The sequence below is a fragment of the Psittacula echo genome (genome assembly GCF_963264785.1).
Source record: "Psittacula echo genome assembly, chromosome: 7".
Lineage (NCBI taxonomy): Eukaryota > Metazoa > Chordata > Aves > Psittaciformes > Psittacidae > Psittacula > Psittacula echo.
In genome coordinates this window covers 40,915,892-40,933,160 of record NC_137740.1, presented here as the reverse complement: position 1 = coordinate 40,933,160, position 17,269 = coordinate 40,915,892, and the positions used below count along the sequence as shown (strand labels likewise).

At 37.8% G+C, this 17,269-nt stretch overlaps 1 protein-coding gene across 7 annotated transcripts in view; it reads right to left on the bottom strand.

Moving 5' to 3' along the window:
* The window catches only part of OPA1 (OPA1 mitochondrial dynamin like GTPase), a 60,804-nt gene that overhangs the window by 16,986 nt on the left and 26,549 nt on the right, over window positions 1-17,269 (bottom strand). For 6 of the 7 annotated variants that reach the window (XM_080624194.1, XM_080624196.1, XM_080624197.1 and 3 more), the window contains 9 exons: window positions 16,940-17,016; window positions 12,033-12,198; window positions 11,339-11,491; window positions 10,614-10,722; window positions 9,987-10,066; window positions 8,722-8,862; window positions 7,705-7,821; window positions 6,279-6,372; window positions 5,024-5,134 (listed from right to left, as the gene is read on the bottom strand). In XM_080624194.1, coding sequence (XP_080480320.1) covers window positions 5,024-5,134; window positions 6,279-6,372; window positions 7,705-7,821; window positions 8,722-8,862; window positions 9,987-10,066; window positions 10,614-10,722; window positions 11,339-11,491; window positions 12,033-12,198; window positions 16,940-17,016 — 1,048 coding nt within the window. The remainder of the gene's footprint in view (window positions 1-5,023; window positions 5,135-6,278; window positions 6,373-7,704; window positions 7,822-8,721; window positions 8,863-9,986; window positions 10,067-10,613; window positions 10,723-11,338; window positions 11,492-12,032; window positions 12,199-16,939; window positions 17,017-17,269) is intronic. The other variant, XM_080624198.1, reaches the window with a different exon arrangement.

Here is a 17,269-nt window from a genome sequence, read left to right as displayed (position 1 = left end):
TATGACAATGGAAGAAACGATTAAAGCATTCAGTTCGTAACAGTTTTTGGTAACAAAGCTTAGTAAACTACTACTTTTCCTGTAGTTGCTAATGAGAAATGTGTAACAGGAAAAATGACCATACCTTGCTATCTTCATGAACTGTGTGCCATACAAACATCCCCAAAAAGTGGAAAACAAGAGTGACAAGATTCGGCAAGTGCGTCTTTCTCTCAGATAAAAAAACTTAACATCCAAGAAACCAATGCCAACTGCCTAAGCCATGGTCATGCTTCAAAATGCAACAAAAAATAACCAGAGATGGAAGGCTTGGCATCAGCTCTGCTGCATACTCATCCTCCCTCCTCCTCCTATAAAGGCCATTCATTGCCATCTTGTGTTGGAAAGTTGTACAGCAACTATTAAGTTCACACTATTACGGAAGTTTGCCCTTTATATAGAACAAGAAAGTCCAGCAGAGTGGAATTCTGGAAACAATTCAGTAGTTCCAGGAATCCTTTCACTGGGAGCTCAACATCCAACATTAAAAAGCCATGTTAAAAAATAGTCCACAGAAAGTTATCTGTAATGCTACCAATTTTGCATAGAACTATAGAGTAGCAATTTCAGCAGAAATACTCTATCATTTGTGTTAAAAATAAACCAGCAGAAAAAATATATTATTTATCTCAAAAACCACATTTTTTCACTTATGTTGTCATTTTTTCCCCCAGAAAAATATATTTATTACCCAATACTGAAAAATGTAACTAAAAATATTTAGTTCTAGGGAAGGTGTGATTTCAAAGAATTATCTTTTGCAAATAACCAACCCACTTCAGCAATGCCATCAAAAAGATCCTGAAACTAAGCAAATGCCAGAAGTTTTAATATTTTAACAAATTCTGCAGAAAAAAGTTCTGAAGTACATTTACAATTTAAACACTTTCATTAGCTTCAGAGGCAGCCCACATGAATGTTCTACATCAGTCACTTCAGAAAAGTTAAATACCGAATACAGGATAAACTAGTATGACTTAGTAAATACTATAAAAGATTACTGACAGAATTAAAGGATATGTTCTGACTAATCCATCTTCTAAGGTATCCTGGGCTCACTTAAACCACGACATAAGGTATTGTAGAAACAAACGGTAATTAATATTTAAAAAAAGAAAATGGGAAAGCTTTGCATAGAGCTACACACACTTGTGTATAACACAGCCACAGGCATTTGAAGGGACTGACTTGCCACCATTAGATACTATATTCTCGCTCCAGCCACAATCAGCGCCTTAAAGCCTGCAGTACAAACAGGGCAGTACTGACAAGAAAGTGGAAATATTTATGGGTGGAAATTCTCCTTTTAAAATAAAAACATTTACCATTGTACTTTTAGCTCCCTCTACCTCATTTTACTTCTTACAGTATCTAGCACATGGTGTATTTAAGATATTGATTTAACTAAGCATATAGTAAAATATAAGTTCTGTGTAATATGTTTCAAATAAAAAAATTTTGTTCTTCAGTTATGAACACAATCAAGATGCATGTGTGAATTGGAAAGTAAACGTAACTCTTCCTGTTGCTGATGATGCCATCCCAAGATAGGGTGAAAGACCTGGGTATGTTCTTCAACTGACAGACAACTTTTGTGAAGAACTTCAATATAAGTAATGCACCAGAGTTGTGAGGGAGGCTGTAAAAAACTGCATTAAACCAGTGTGGAAGGGAATGGACTACAAGGAATTACTGTAAAGAAAAAAAACCAGATTAAAAATCAGGAAGCATCACAATGCAACTGTACAAATTCATAATTCACGGCTACAGGTTGGGCAAAGAAGAGATTCAGAACAGCCTTGCGGAGAAGGACTTGGGGGTGTTGGTCGATGAGAAACTGAACATGAGCTGGCAGTGTGCGCTCGCAGCCCAGAAAGCCAACCGTATCCTGGCCTGCATCAAGAGGAGCGTGACCAGCAGGTCGAAGGAGGTGATCCTGCCCCTCTACTCAGCTCTTGTGAGACCTCACTGGGAGTATTGTGTGCAGTTCTGGTGTCCTCAACATAAAAAGGACATGGAACTGTTGGAACAAGTCCAGAGGAGGGCCATGGGGATGATCAGGGGACTGGAGCACCTCCCGTATGAAGACAGGATGAGAAAGTTGGGTTCAGCCTGGAGAAGAGAAGGCTGCTTGGAGACCTCACAGCAGCCTTCCAGTATCTGAAGGGGGCCTTATAAAGATGCTGGGGAGGGACTGTTCATTAGGGACTGTAGTGACAGGACAAGGGGTAATGGGTTTAAACCTAAACAGGAGAAGTTCAGGTTAGATATAAGGAAGAAGTTCTTTACTGTGAGGTGGTGAGGCACTGGAATGGGTTGCCCAGGGAGGTTGTGAATGCTCCATCCTTGGTGGTGTTCAAGGCCAGGTTGGATGAGGCCTTGGGTGACATGGTTTATGTGGGGTGTCCCTGCCCATGGCAGGGGGTTTGGAACTAGATGATCTCAAGGTCTTTTCCAACCCTAACTATTCTATGATTCTAGAATGCAGATACATTTTGAATACTGCGTGCAGTTCTGCTCTTTCAAAGAGTTTCGCAGAACTAAAACGGGAGAAAGAGTGGCAAGGCTGACTGAAGCTATGAAACAATGTCCATGCAAGGAAGCAACTACAGAGATGATAACTTTTCAAGTCAGGTAAAAGAAAGAGGGAGTGCAGGTAGCATAGACACCTATGAAGTCATGAGTGGCACAGAAAAACGAACAGAGAAAGATTACTGAGTATTTTTCACAGTGCAAGAACTGAGGAGAACCAAATGAAACTGGCAGGTGGCTCAAAAAACAAGCAAAAAAAAGTACTTTTTCACACAACGCGTAGTTAAACTCTGGAACTAATTGCCACAGGATGTTGCAGATGCCAAAGTTTACATGAGTTCAAAAAGCAATTAGAGAAATTCACTGGAGGGGAAAACACATCCATGAATGGCTGTTAATCACAAAGATATTACCGGAGGATTAGGAAATCTTGGAGCCACAGACTGTCAGATGCTGAAAGAGCACACCAGGCACGTACTACTGTATGCTTAACCTATTCTTATAGTGTTCTCTAAGTACTCACACCCGCTCATTGCCAGAGGCAGGACTAGGATACACCAATCACAAGCCTCTTTCAACACAGGAATTCTTACACGTTGATTATATTTTAGGACATTTTTAAGTAACTTTTTCCAACTCAGCTATTCATCTTCTGCTCTGCCCACTTTTGCATGCTATGATCCTGTCTTCCAGATGGTCTCTGGTCCTAGGGCTTCTTTATTTCCATAAACTTAGTCATTTTTCACTGGTAAAAGTATCATGATTATAAAGAGCACATTTATATCACATTTAAAGCCTTTTTTTGAAGAAAAAGTAACATTTAGTACATTATAAAATACATAATTTGTTAGAAACCATTCAAAAAATCTGTTTACACTCTTTAAGATATCTGTAATGAAACCTGGGAAGTATACACCAGGAAGCAGCCAGACTCAGAGCCTAAGGAACTATAATAGAAAATTTATATATAGGGTTAAAATACCAGTCAAGCCTATAGAACACAGACAACAAAACTTGTTCAAATAAGTTTTAAGTCTTATATGAGCTCTCATTAGGGGACTGGGCCACCCATGTTAGAAACCGCTTGATATTAACCAGTACCCTGAGCAAACAAAACACATTAGTCTTTTAATGCTGAAGCACTGAACAGAAGCAAGACAATGTTGCCATATCATCAGGAACAGGAGGAAGCTTCCTCCTATAAATAAATAATTTATATTTGCAAGTAGTTTCTAATCAGGAAGTGAATCCCAGCCTTATATTTACAAATTTAGGCTGGAAATGAAAAGACTGTTTGTAACCATCAGAGAAATGATATCCTGAAAGCTGTTTCCAGTACGAACAGTGAGTTCCAAGAAGTTACCTATTTAAAAATGGAGCTCAAGATAAATGAATGAGCTGAATAATATAAACACAGCTGCCTGAAACAGAGAGAGACTGGAATTCACGATTCAGGAGATCCCTTCCGTTCCACTCCTAATTAAAATACAAATACTTTCTGAATGCACGTTGTGGGAGTCGGGATTTTTTTTTTTTTTTTTTGCTTAATCACAGTCCTGATGACCACTAAATGCTGTAAGAAGGAAATTACTTGTACAGCCACCTGAGAGTTCAATGCTCTACACTATCAAAACCTGTCTCAGGAGTATAAGGAAAACACACTACAGAAAAGCACTCTATTCACTAAGGGAAAGGCAAAGAAATCCCTTCCATAAAAGTTATAACCATTTAGCAATGAAAGCATGCAGAAAGTAGAGAGAACATTGCTGATTTGACTACAAAGCTAAGCAGTGGCAGTTTAAAATATTCCCATAGGTACAATAAAACAGAACATATCATCACACACGGTTTTATGCTGCATAGTAATTATTTCCTTAGAATAATATGTGTGGTACGTATGACCTCCTGAATCTAAAGAAACATGGTGGAGTGATGGTGTTTTCTCTACACAGTGATTTATGAAATGAATACTACAAACTTGAAGCATATATGCTAATATGCAGGCACCTAGTGTTATAAATATACAGACAGGCTGCTCTTAGTTTACAAAATAAAAAAATAAAAAAAATTAGTTTACAAAATAATGACCCCAGATGTTAATGCTTTGAGATGGGAGGTTATTTCTGATGCTGGTGAGAAGCAAAATTGACAATGCAAAAAATCTAAGTTGATTTCAGTGCAAAATAATAAGAGATTAAGTTAAACATTATGTATTTGCTAGTGCTCCTTTACGTTGTATATTCAGTGTAAATTATGTTGATTTATTACATTATACTATCATCTCTACATCTGAATCAGTAAGATCTCACTGTACTTAAGAAAAATTCCATTTGTGATATCAATTAAATGCTTGCACATGAACAACCCATATCACAATAAATGTTCTAAGGACAGTGGTCAGAATTTGCTTCATTTCAAGCTAGTTCCAAAACACTATAGAGTAGGTACTTACTGAGATCCTCTGCAAGCTGGACCCTCTTGCCAGTTAAGAGCTTCACCTTTTTTTCATTATCCTCAGCAAAATCTTCAAGCACTTCTTTTACATTCTTCTCTAAGCGCCTTACTGTAAAAAGATCCCAAAATAACAAACCATCCAAAAAAAAGTGAGTGGTAACACTTGCACCTGTCATGACCTAAGGCCAAAATTTCTGCAAGGCCTATGGGAGAAGTAGTGTATGTTAGCAGAAAAGCTAATGTGATTAGAGAAAAGCCGTATTTCGGAATACACAAACCCCTTGTTTGGGCCATTAAGTTACATATTTGCTGTCAACATCACCCTCATCAGATGAACCAAGGCCAAGTCAATTAAAAGGTGGAAACATGGAAAAGTAAGTTTCTAATACTAGCAGAATGTGGTATTGAAGGATTGGTGACACACAGAGGGGTGCTGCTGTATATACAAGGCTAAGAGGAACCAAAAACTCTTTAAAGCAGCATTATCTCCATCGTAACATTCATATCCTTGCCTTTCATACTTTGAAGGAGTACCTCCTAATGAAACTTCCTAATTTCAGCTCAGCAGTTGTCAATGAGAGGGGTGATTCAAAGAGACAGAACCTAGCTTTCCACATTTAGGGTAACATGGAGGGTAACTTGCATCACATGACAAAGCTCAAACCTTGTACTTGTACTGTCTTCAAGAAGAGGCTGAAAACTATTTTACAGATCAAAGGTTGATTCAGTAGTTGTACCATAGGACTAGCCAATTGCTACATAAATGATGATTTATAAGGAAGCTGCTGTTGTATAAGCTTTTCTAGATATTAAATGGCAGATTTTGCATGGCTTTTAAAAAAAAAAAATCCATTAGAACTACTTCTTATAGCGAACATTTTTAAATTAAAAATCTACAGACAGACTGACCTGAGAGAGGAAAAAAAAAAAAAAAAAAAAAAAGAAAAGGAAAATAGTCACTATTTGTTGAAGTTCTTTCTGCCTGGAAAAAGATACTGACAACTGACACCACATAAGCTGAAAATATTTTAAACTGGCGAGTATCTTAATTATTTGACATTCTATTTACACTCAGTCCTTCAATGTAAACAGAATGTCAAAATCTATTTACTCTACATCTTTAAATTATCCTAGCCAGGACACAAAAATCAGCCAGCCATGCTAAGCATGGAAAGAACATATAGCTAGATGAACCCCCGAAATTTCTAACCATTTTTTTTGTTTTAAACACCTCAACTCACTATAAGCCTTACCTTCAGTGTTAGTAAGCTGCTGCCTCAGTGTATTTGCTGTAATTGCCAGCATTCGCTGTATTCGCCAGAAGAGGACAATATCATTACATTCAAGCTGAAACAAGGGAAGTTGCACTGTCAGACCTCTGATATCCAGTGAACATCCTACACTTAAAAGAATCTCTTGACATTTTTAAAGACAACTCTTAGCCCATGTATACATATCCCGATCTTGCACAAAAATACCACAGAATAACTGGTGCAGGGAACAAGGAAACACACCGAAACCACTTCTCAAGAGCCATGTCCCTTATTTAGTATACCCCATCACCTTCACATAGACTATTTTCAACAGAAGGAGCCACATCAAGGAATATCACAGAAAAACAATTTGCACACACCACATGCAAGCTGGTGAGTATAATCTAATGCTCACTGAAGCATCACACTTGTTCACAGCAAACACATTAAAAGACAAACAGCTGAACTCCGTCTGTTGTGACTCCCTGTCTGACAAACACTTCTGAATACACTGTTGTGTCAAGAGTGTATTTGTTAACAGAAGAGACAGTTTCTACATCTGCAAGGATGGCAGGTACTAACTTCCCATTACGACATCTTATAAAGACAGTAACAGATACAGGAGGTTAAGTGTCACAGAGAGGTAGCTCTCTGATCTCATTTTTTCAGCTCTTACAGGCAAAGGTATTCCTACAGTAGCAAAGATTTCTGGCTCCAAGGGGATCACTTTTTTTTCATTGAAAAGAAAAGCAAACTCCACAGAATATGAGCAGCTCTACCTTTCCAATAATTTTTTTGATTTAAAATATAGTTTTCTTTGTGCAACTTTGTGCATATTGTCATTTGGTGCATTTGGGTTTACAAAACTGGAAAGTCATTTAAAAGACCTGTCTGTAAGCTCCACAGTTGTTTGTTAGGGTGTTTTTTGTTTCGTTTGTGGGTTTTTGTTTGGTTTTGGTTTGGTTTATTTTTTCCCCATTGATCACATGTGGTTCTAAGTTATAAACACTTATTTATCATACTTACCTCATAAAACCCCCTTAGTTAATGTTTTTAATGTTTTCCGAATTTTTGGTATCAGTGAGGTAAATAATTATCAATGGGAAAATAGGAGAAAGGGATACCAACAGCTGTACAATACTTCTTTTAATAGTATATTTTCAATACACATCAGTAAGTAACAAATGTTTAGGTCATGGCTGATACCATGACCATGGCTGGTCATTTTATATAATTACCACCAGGATGGCATTTTATCAATTACAAGCCTCATGTAAAACATATCTAAGAACACCAGCTATCTTAAGTTAAAGGATATAAAAGAAAGGTCAGGCTAGTTTAAAGTATTTGTAGATTTTTTTTTTTTTTGCAACTGAGATGGAAATACTAAGCCAAACAACCAGGGTGTATCTGTACTTCAATTTACCTCCGAGTCCACAAAATGCCTCTGGTAATAATAAAAGCCCCTTCGACATAGATTGCAGTGGTTCAAAGCAGTCTTCAGAAAATATCTTCTATAAATTTGGTGCCATGTGTCTTTAATCTAGGAAAACAGTGCTTAATTTTTACTAAATAGATACATACATACACTATCGTGCATAGTTTAATGGTCACATTTAATTTCAAAATATAACTCCAATTTCCACTATTCCTGACATGTAGTATACATTTAAATATTTCTCAGCAATTTGTCTGCAACTGGGATATGATTAATGTCTTAGCTACATTTGGCAAACATTACAGTTGATTGTCAATTTTAAAATCTACTCTTCCATGCTTGTAACATAACTGAATGCTTAAAAATACTGTCTGCAGCTGAAATACATTTAAATTATATACTACAAAACAGGGCAAATTGTTCTGCTCTTGGTATGATGCAATCTTTAAGATGGAGAATACATTTCTGAGTACTACCCATTAGTTTATCAATTAAACCTGATTGAGCATAGAGAAACATTTAATGGCCTTATGTAAACAAGCATTTGTAATTTTTCTTGATTAGGCTAATTACGTTCCAGTTCTTCACAATCAAATATGCATGTAGATATGCCTCTTAAGAAAAAAAAAAATAAAAAATTTGCGCTCAGTCTCCTCATGTAGACGACGTGGATCATTACTCTGCCCTTTACAAAAAGGTATGGTAAGTGCTGTATAGGAAAGAGGCAGCAAGTATTTAAATAACTCTTCTACCTTGAATAAGTACATGTATTCATGTTAAAAAAAGGTAGCCAGTTACTGTAGAAAATAAATGTGTTGTACTGCATTTGTCTAGCAGCCAACAGAAGTGTGTGAATTGTGTGCAAGCAGTCATTTAGTAATTAATTTGGAAACATCTGGATTACAAATTCAGTATTTAGATGGAGTCTTTTGCATACTATCTAGAAAGAACATTCAAATGTTCACAGGGGGCTTCCATATGTTTTGTTACAAATGCGCATCTTACCAGACACGGATCCACTGTTACTCCTCTTGCTTCAAGATTCTTTCTGACAGTTGTCACTTCATCATTTGCCAGATAAGCTGCATGTTCTTCACTGCATTTGATTAATTTCTCAAGTTCATTTTTTGTTTCATTACGAATATTCTAGAATAAAAATGTTTAGTTAGAAGTAATCCTTACAGACTCAAAGATCATCAGCACCTCCTCAATAAACAGTCTACCTGCTTGATAAGCCAGAAGTGAAAGTAACCTTGACACTTTTAACTATTAAAGTGACTCAAAAGGGTACTTGCACAAAGACATCTAAAATACAGTGCTTTTAAATGGATAATTAAATCAGTTTTTCACATTTTTTTCTTCTCACTGTGCACAGAAATGCAGAAGAGGAAGAGATAGGTGAAAAAAAAAATAAATCAGAGGTGTTAGTCTCCTTTCTGTTCCACAAACATCTCCTAGAGGAGTTCACATTCACATAATCACCTGTGATACTCATGAGAATTGTCACTTTTCCCAGTAGCTAGCAAGAATTCTCCATGGATTCATCCCTTTAATTTGCTGTTCGTTATATTCAAATAAGATAGGTTGAAGTCACTGCCTTTCTCCCATACCTGGCTTCATACAGTTGACTGTAAAACTCCTTCTTCTGAAACAATTATTTTAAACTCTACTTACATCTTTTAAAGTATGATTGAATTTGAAAAATATCTAGAAAAAGTAACATTAAAAGTCCATAATCTCTGGGCACTGAGCAGAACATGGTATTTAAATTCAAAAGAAATTTCCAAAAGCTATAAGCAAACAAGAAGAGAGGTCATGGCGAAAAAACTTAATCAGAAGATACAACTGTGTGACTATGCCATTACATACTAATGAAATCCAAATGGAGCATGATAGAAAACTGTAGTGACTTCTGCTTAAAAGGCACCCTTGGAAAGTACAGAAAAGAACAGGACAGTTTCCACCCTGTTTCTTTCTAATGAAAGACTTTAATATTCATGTCAATGATAGAGTAGTAAAGATGTGATCCAGCTGAAGAATGGAGAACAGTTTACAAACCAGTATGTATCTGCAATATAAACAAAGTACATGGAATTCTCTGTGGTGTTCTATTTAAATAGATGAATACTAAAACTAATCGCAAAATATTTAAAAGTTATTTTAAACTTTTTTTAATCACCTAAATAGAGTGAAGAGGATCGGCATTTTTTAAAATTTGCTTACTAATAATCAAAGTTTTCAAAAGGTAGTGAACTATCTTTTCCTTTTACCTGTTCTTTGGTGCGGCCTATCCAGTATAACCACCTTTTCTTCCAGTCTGGACCCACCATATCTTCAATAACAGATTCAGCTAAAAAAGAAAACGTGATATTAAGTATCACTCAAAACACCTGTAACCAGACAAATTTATAGTTCTAAAATTAGGTAGATCAAGAATGGACATTTTATGTTTAAGAAACTAAGATATGCCATACTGAGCCAAGTCAGAGGTCTTTTGCTTAAAGCAAAAGTTGATGTCTTTTATTAAAATATAAAAATGACTGCAACCTGTAGTTAAAAAAAAAAAAAAAATCTTACCTCGTTACAACTTGCATCAAAAATAATTATGCTTGATAACCACAGATCGGCCAACTACTTTCCCTGAATTTGTCCTACTCTTCTACATGTGCATTCATACCTTTTCTGACTCTGCAGATCTCTATTACTTGCCATTCAGCTTCCTCATTGCAAAAGACCTACCTTTTGAGGCAGCATTTTGCTAAACATTTCTATCACTGTTGGTACCATTTTGAACTGTCATCACTATCTCAGTTGTGATAAAACAAAAGTTGCCCTGTAGTAAAGTGAACAAGATTTGAAAACTGGTATACAAGAGTGGAATACATCACACAACTCACTGTCTTTGAGACGACTTTGGAGTGTCTCTTCCATAAAATGGATAGCTGCATCCCACTGCTGTTTATCAGATATTGACCGATCTTCTAAGGCATTATGCTGGATCACTCGCTGAAACACAGAACATCTCTTTATCATAAAATAAATAATTTATCCAGAATTCAGTAAAATGAAGATTATTGACATTCTCCTCATTTTTTGATTTCCATAAAAACTAGCATGTATTTGGCACACAGGATTTATTGAGGAGGCTTCTCAAAGCAGTGCCAAAATTATTTTCTTGTGCCTTTAATTTGACTCTCTTCTATAGCCTAGCATAATTGATGTAAAAAAAGCGACAAACAATACGAAATCCCTCTGGATTACAGAATCTGTAAAGATGGTAATGAAATGCTGTTATTTTATATGGCTATACTTAGCAAATGAGCTGATGCTAAACAATTCTCACAAGATTGTCCTTGGGCAGCCAGAAGATTATGGAGGACTTTTTCCTGAACCAACCAAAATAATTTTATGAGCTGATATTTAGGGCAACAGTTAACATAAGGTAGCAGTAAAATGAATTGAGAAACACCAAATTAGAACATTATATAGAAAAGGAGAGATAGACATCTACCATTTAATGATTACATTAAAAGAATGCAAAAGTACTGAATATGCCACTTAAGTAAGAAAATTTCAACAGCACTTATCCAACAATGCAAAAAAAAATTCCACTACATTATACCAGGCTATCCTCCGCTCTCTCATTCCATTTATGTCGCTTAATACTTTCTTCTTTGACAGCTTGTTTCAGTTTATCAAAGATATCATCATGCTCTTTTCCTTTTGGTTCAGTCATGAAACGGGAAAATTCTTCTTGCAAAGTCTCCCATGCCACCTAGAAAGTTAGCAAACAATGCCTACTGATATGGATCATTATGCCATGCAACAGCTGATAATGGAACATTCATGACAATTCTTGCAAGTATGAAAATTTGCATACTTTCAAAAAATAATGTACAAGCAAAAGAGTAAGTCATTGACTTTTCTGTTGCTGCCTTACCTACCCATTACTAATGAACTCAAGACTAAATTTCACTTTGCTATGTTGCAGCAAGTGAAATTCTGTTAAACTTGCATAAATCTATTAAATAAATATACCTAGCTTGAAGGGTTTGTTTAACTGTTTAAGAAGGTTTGGTTGTTTTTTTTTTTTGATCTTTAATATGGAAAATTCACCACAAGACCAAAATACAATGTTCCTAATGTATATGCTTCTCAACATCAAGATCTTGTTAGCCTTCTTTTACATGTAAGCTAGTTAGAAGAACTGCAGTGAGCCCTTCAAACCATCACCTTCTCTGGAGGTATGCTTTCATTTAATCAGGCTTTGCACAGATTTTTAATTTTTTTCTTTATTTAAATAGATAAGTTCTCACCTCTACCGCTTTATTAGGTAGCTGCTTGTCAGTCCACTGCTTCAGTTTGATGTCCACAGTGGTGTTAAATGTCCCTGAGTTCATAGTCTGTGCTGCTGGAAGGTATATATTCTCAATCACATGAGTAGATACCCTTTCCCATAAAGTTTTCTGAAGAATCTCCTCCCTAAAATGCAAATTGTAACACATATAATAACTTCCAGTGCAAAAGTGTCTAACAAGCATGCACTCCATTTGTTAGAAACACTGAGGAAACAAGGCTACAGAACAATGAATTAATCCCTTAACATCAGGACACTACTTCAACTAAAACCTGCTTGGAACTAAGGACACAGATGCATAACGTTTTCAGCAGCAGAGACAACTTCACAAGTTAACCTCTACTACTCTTATGGTTGCCACTGCACTGCACAACAGTTCCTTGCAGTCCTTAATTATACCAGTATAACCATAGAGAGCTGTGTGTGCATATGCACAGCAGATGAGGGAAAGACAAGGGAGCAGATTGTAAAGCACTGAAATTATTTGACTGATATCTCACACATGGAGAAACAAACTCCATGGAGGTTTTGTTTCTGTACTACTCTTGATTTGTTTGTTGGAACATGCTGTAGTTTTCTATCCGCGATTTTCATTAATTGTTCCCAGATCTTATAAACAGTGAAGCAAGTTGAGAAGCCCAACCTTCTGCTAAAATGTATGTTGATATTCATTTACAAACGTATCACATGACACTGTAAAACTAAGCACCACTTTCCTATTTATGATGTGTTTCAAGAAGTAACAATGGAAACAATTTAACTTTAATCTTTTTAAACGACAATAAACTTTCTCAGGAAACTTCGCAGCTACAGCGAGAAAACCCATCTGAGCCAGTATACGTGCAGCTGGTACCCACAGAGGCAGTCATGCTCTTTCTGCTCCTCCCCCAGTCTCTAGTACAGGTTTTGGGTTTCCTGCAGGTTAATTTTATCCTAGCTAAATCAGCTTACCATCAGGTCATACGAATGCCAGATCTGGTAGAATGGCAAAAGCTAAGAGCTGAAGAATAAAAACTACCTTTTTTTGATGGTACAAGACTATCAGATTCACTCAAGTCACAGTATCACAGTATCACAGTATGTTAGAGATTGGAAGGGACCTCAAAAAGATCATCTAGTCCAATCCCCCTGCCAGAGCAGGAACACCTAGATAAGGTTACACAGAAATGTGTCCAGGCGGGCCTTGAATGTCTCCAGGGAAGGAGACTCCACAACCCCCCTGGGCAGCCTGTTCCAGTGTTCCGTCACCCTCACTGAGAAGAAGTTTCTTCTCAAGTTTAAGTGGAACCTCTTGTGTTCCAGTTTGTACCCATTACCCCTTGTCCTATCATTGTTTGCTACTGAGAAGAGCCTGGCTCCATTCTCGTGACACTCCCCCTTTATATATTTATATACACTAATAAGGTCACCCCTCAGTCTCCTCTTCTCCAAACTATAGAGACCCAGCTCCCTCAGCCTTTCCTCATAAGGGAGATGCTCCACTCCCTTAATCATCTTAGTTGCCCTGTGCTGGACTCTCTCCAGCAGGTCCCTGTCCTTCTTGAACTGAGGGGCCCAGAACTGGACACAATGTTCCAGATGCGGTCTCACCAGGGCAGAGTAGAGGGGAAGGAGGACCTCTCTCGACCTGCTGACCACCCCCCTTCTAATACACCCCAGGATGCCATTGGTCTTCTTGGCCACAAGGGCACAGTGTTGGCTCATGGTCATCCTGCCATCCACTAGGACCCCCAGGTCCCTCTCCCCTACACTGCTCTCTAACAGGTCGTTCCCCAACCTATATTGGAACTGGGGTTGTTCCTGCTCAGATGCAGGACTCTACACTTTCCCTTGTAATATTTCATCAAGTTACTCCCTGCCCAACTCTCCAGCCTGTCCAGGTCTTGCTGGATGGCAGCACAGCCTTCTGGCGTGTCAGCCACTCCTCCCAGCTTAGTGTCATCAGCAAACTTGCTCATAGTACACTCAATTCCCTCATCTAAATCGTTGATGAATATATTAAATAATACTGGTCCCAATACTGACCCTTGAGGCACTCCACTAGATACAGGCCTCCAACTAGACTCTGCCCCATAGACTACAACTCTCTGGCTTCTGTCCTTCAGCCAGTTTGCAGTCCACCTCACCACCTGATCATCCAGGCCACACTTCCTCAGTTTAGCTATGAGGATGCTGTGGGAGACTGTGTCAAATGCTTTGCTGAAGTCAAGGTAGACCACATCCACCGCTCTGCCATCATCCATCCACCGTGTTATTTCCTCATAAAAGGCTAGGAGGTTGGTCAAGCATGACTTCCCCTTGGTAAAGCCATGTTGACTGCCCCTCATAACCCTCTTATCCTTGATATGCCTTAAGATGGCATCAAGAATAAGGTGCTCCATCACTTTCCCAGGGATGGAGGTGAGGCTGACCGGTCTATAGTTACCCGGGTCCTCCTTCTTGCCCCTTTTGAAGACTGGAGTGACATTTGCTTTCCTCCAGTCCTCAGGCACCTCTCCCGTTTCCCAAGACTTGGTAAAGATGATGGAGAGTGGTCTAGCAATGACTTCCACCAGTTCCCTCAGCACCCGCGGGTGCATCCCATCTGGACCCATGGATTTATGGGTGTCCAGATTGCTCAACTGGTCTCTAACCCATTCCTCATCGACTAAGGCAAACTGCTCCAGTGACCTGGCTTCATCTGAGGTCTCAGGAGTACAGGGCTCTTCAGGACTGCCTCCGGCAGAGTAGACAGAGACAAAGAAGGCATTCAATAACTCTGCCATCTCTGTATCCTCTGTCACCAGGGCACCCACGCCATTCACCAGTGGGCCAACCTTGCCTCTGGTGTTAGTTTTATCAGCTATGTATTTGAAAAAGCTCTTTCTGCTGTCCTTGACCCCTCTTGCCAGATTTAATTCTAAGGAGGCCTTAGCCATCCTAGCTGCCTTCCTACATCCTCTAGCAGCAGCCTTATATTCCTCCCGAGTGGCCAGCCCCTCCTTCCATGACCTGTAAACTCTCCTCTTCCAATTGAGCATATCCAGCAGTTCTTTTCTTCCAAATGCTCCTAAGTTCAGGACACATGCTTCAACCCTGACAATGCCCCTACTCTAACCAGATTTGCAGACAATGACTGAAGAACTTGTCATAAATATCACTTCTACACCCCTTTCAACAATGGCATAATTGAAAATTTCTTTTGTGCTTAAAGTATCCTCCTTTTGAGATTAAAAAATTTTGAAGCTGTCCTTCTGACATACCAGCTTAAATGCGAATCAAAGCCAGTAGTTTTTCTACTGTTGGAACAGATTTTTGGCATATTTAGGACAGTAGAAGTATTTACACAAAATAAAAAGGAACTCAAATATTTAAATGTTGAAAGAATTCACTCTAAATAAAAATTAATACTGCCACCAGTGGAAAAAAACCCCAAAAATTCCTTAAAAAGCCTTGTTCAAAACAGGATGACTCGGGCAGTGTTCAAACAAAGATCAATTACTGATCATTTCTGATCGTCATTAGAACTGTGGACATGGCAAATTAATTTCACTTACAAGGTGTGCTGGAAACTGGCTGTTATAGATTTCACCACTTATAAATTCACTGTAGAAGGGCAGTCCTGCTATTAAGAACAAATGCAATCTCATTCCTTCTTTACTGACATGTCAATAAAAATACTTTTTTACTTTGCTTAATGCAATCAAACTTAATTGGAAGGAATGGAAATTTTAACAGGATAGAAACACTTGCATTCATCAAATGCACTGCTCATTTTAGGCTGCATATGACGGCTAATGGAAGCATTTTTGCATAACTTAGGTTTCCAGTTCTACTTTATAGTTTGTTAACTGCTGCAAAACTAGAATCATCACTACATTTTAACTTTCAGAAAGAAATGCACCCACCCCATCCACAACAAAATTAAGTAGACTAGACATGGACCAGGGTAGTTCAGCATCTATCATAAAGTAAACAGGAACAAGCACCAAAATGGCAAACCTGCATTATACTTGGACTAGAAAATAAATTCAGTCTAATACACTGCCTATAACACTTGCTCTGAACACAACCACATGCCCAGAATTATTCTAATGTCATTAAGACTCAGACATTTTATCTTGGTTTTTAATCTATGACCAAGTAACAGTTCAATTCAGGTGACTGAAGGTTCTTAGTTGTGGTACAGGCTACCATCAAAGTAATTCCTTATATTTTCCTTTCAGCATACAGTGGCTTTACTATGCAGTGATGCTACACTGTTAAAATACTTCAGCTAAGCTGGGTCTCTCTCACAGCTATGTCTGCCTTATAAAGAAGTGGGGCAGCACAGTATGGTGCTACTTGGTTGAGGCTACCAAAATCTACAAGTAGGGTAAAATTCTCAAGCATCTAGATCAACTTTCTTTATAACCAGGAATTACATAAATTTCCAAATCTCTGATTCACAGGGATACAAAACTTCTTTTTTCCAAGGTCATACATATTATTTTGATATACACAGTGATAAACCCCAAATATCAAGTTAAAGCGAATTACTGATTCATACTTCAAAAGAATATCTGAAAACAGCTTTATTATCACTGTTCCGTTTCATTTTTGAGGAATATCTATTGTTCATTATATTGGATAAAACCATAACAAAACACTGACATCATGTGTTTTTTGTCAAGGGATTATGCAAGTGTTTGCTGATTCAGAGCAACAGACTGCTTCCATAGGGATAAAAGACATAACACATTGATCTAAGAAAAACAGTTCCTTATTCATATTTGAGAGTTTTGTTTAGTAAAACTCTGTATTTTAAAGGTGAACTTTTGCTAGTTAATTAAAAAAATGGGGGGAGGGGGGGCAGAGAGAGACACAGGAAATAAAAAATTATCATACCAGTGCCTTGGTGTGACCTGAGTCAAGCTTATGACTTCATCAAGAATCTCATTCTTTGCTTTTTCAAACAGTTCATTCTGTGCAAAAGGAATAAAAAGTATAAACATAATTCAATCATGTTTCCATACAAAAAGTAAAAACCAAAACCTTACACCTTCCAGTCATGTTCTGGACAATTTATGTGTTTCTTGTACGGTAAACCAGGATAACTTACATCTTCCCACCCATCTCTTGCATGCCTTTGGCCAAGCATGGCATTTGAATATTCAGGGTCTCTATAAAGGAATTAGAGAATGGGATCATAATTGTTTTGATATTCTGTCTGACTGA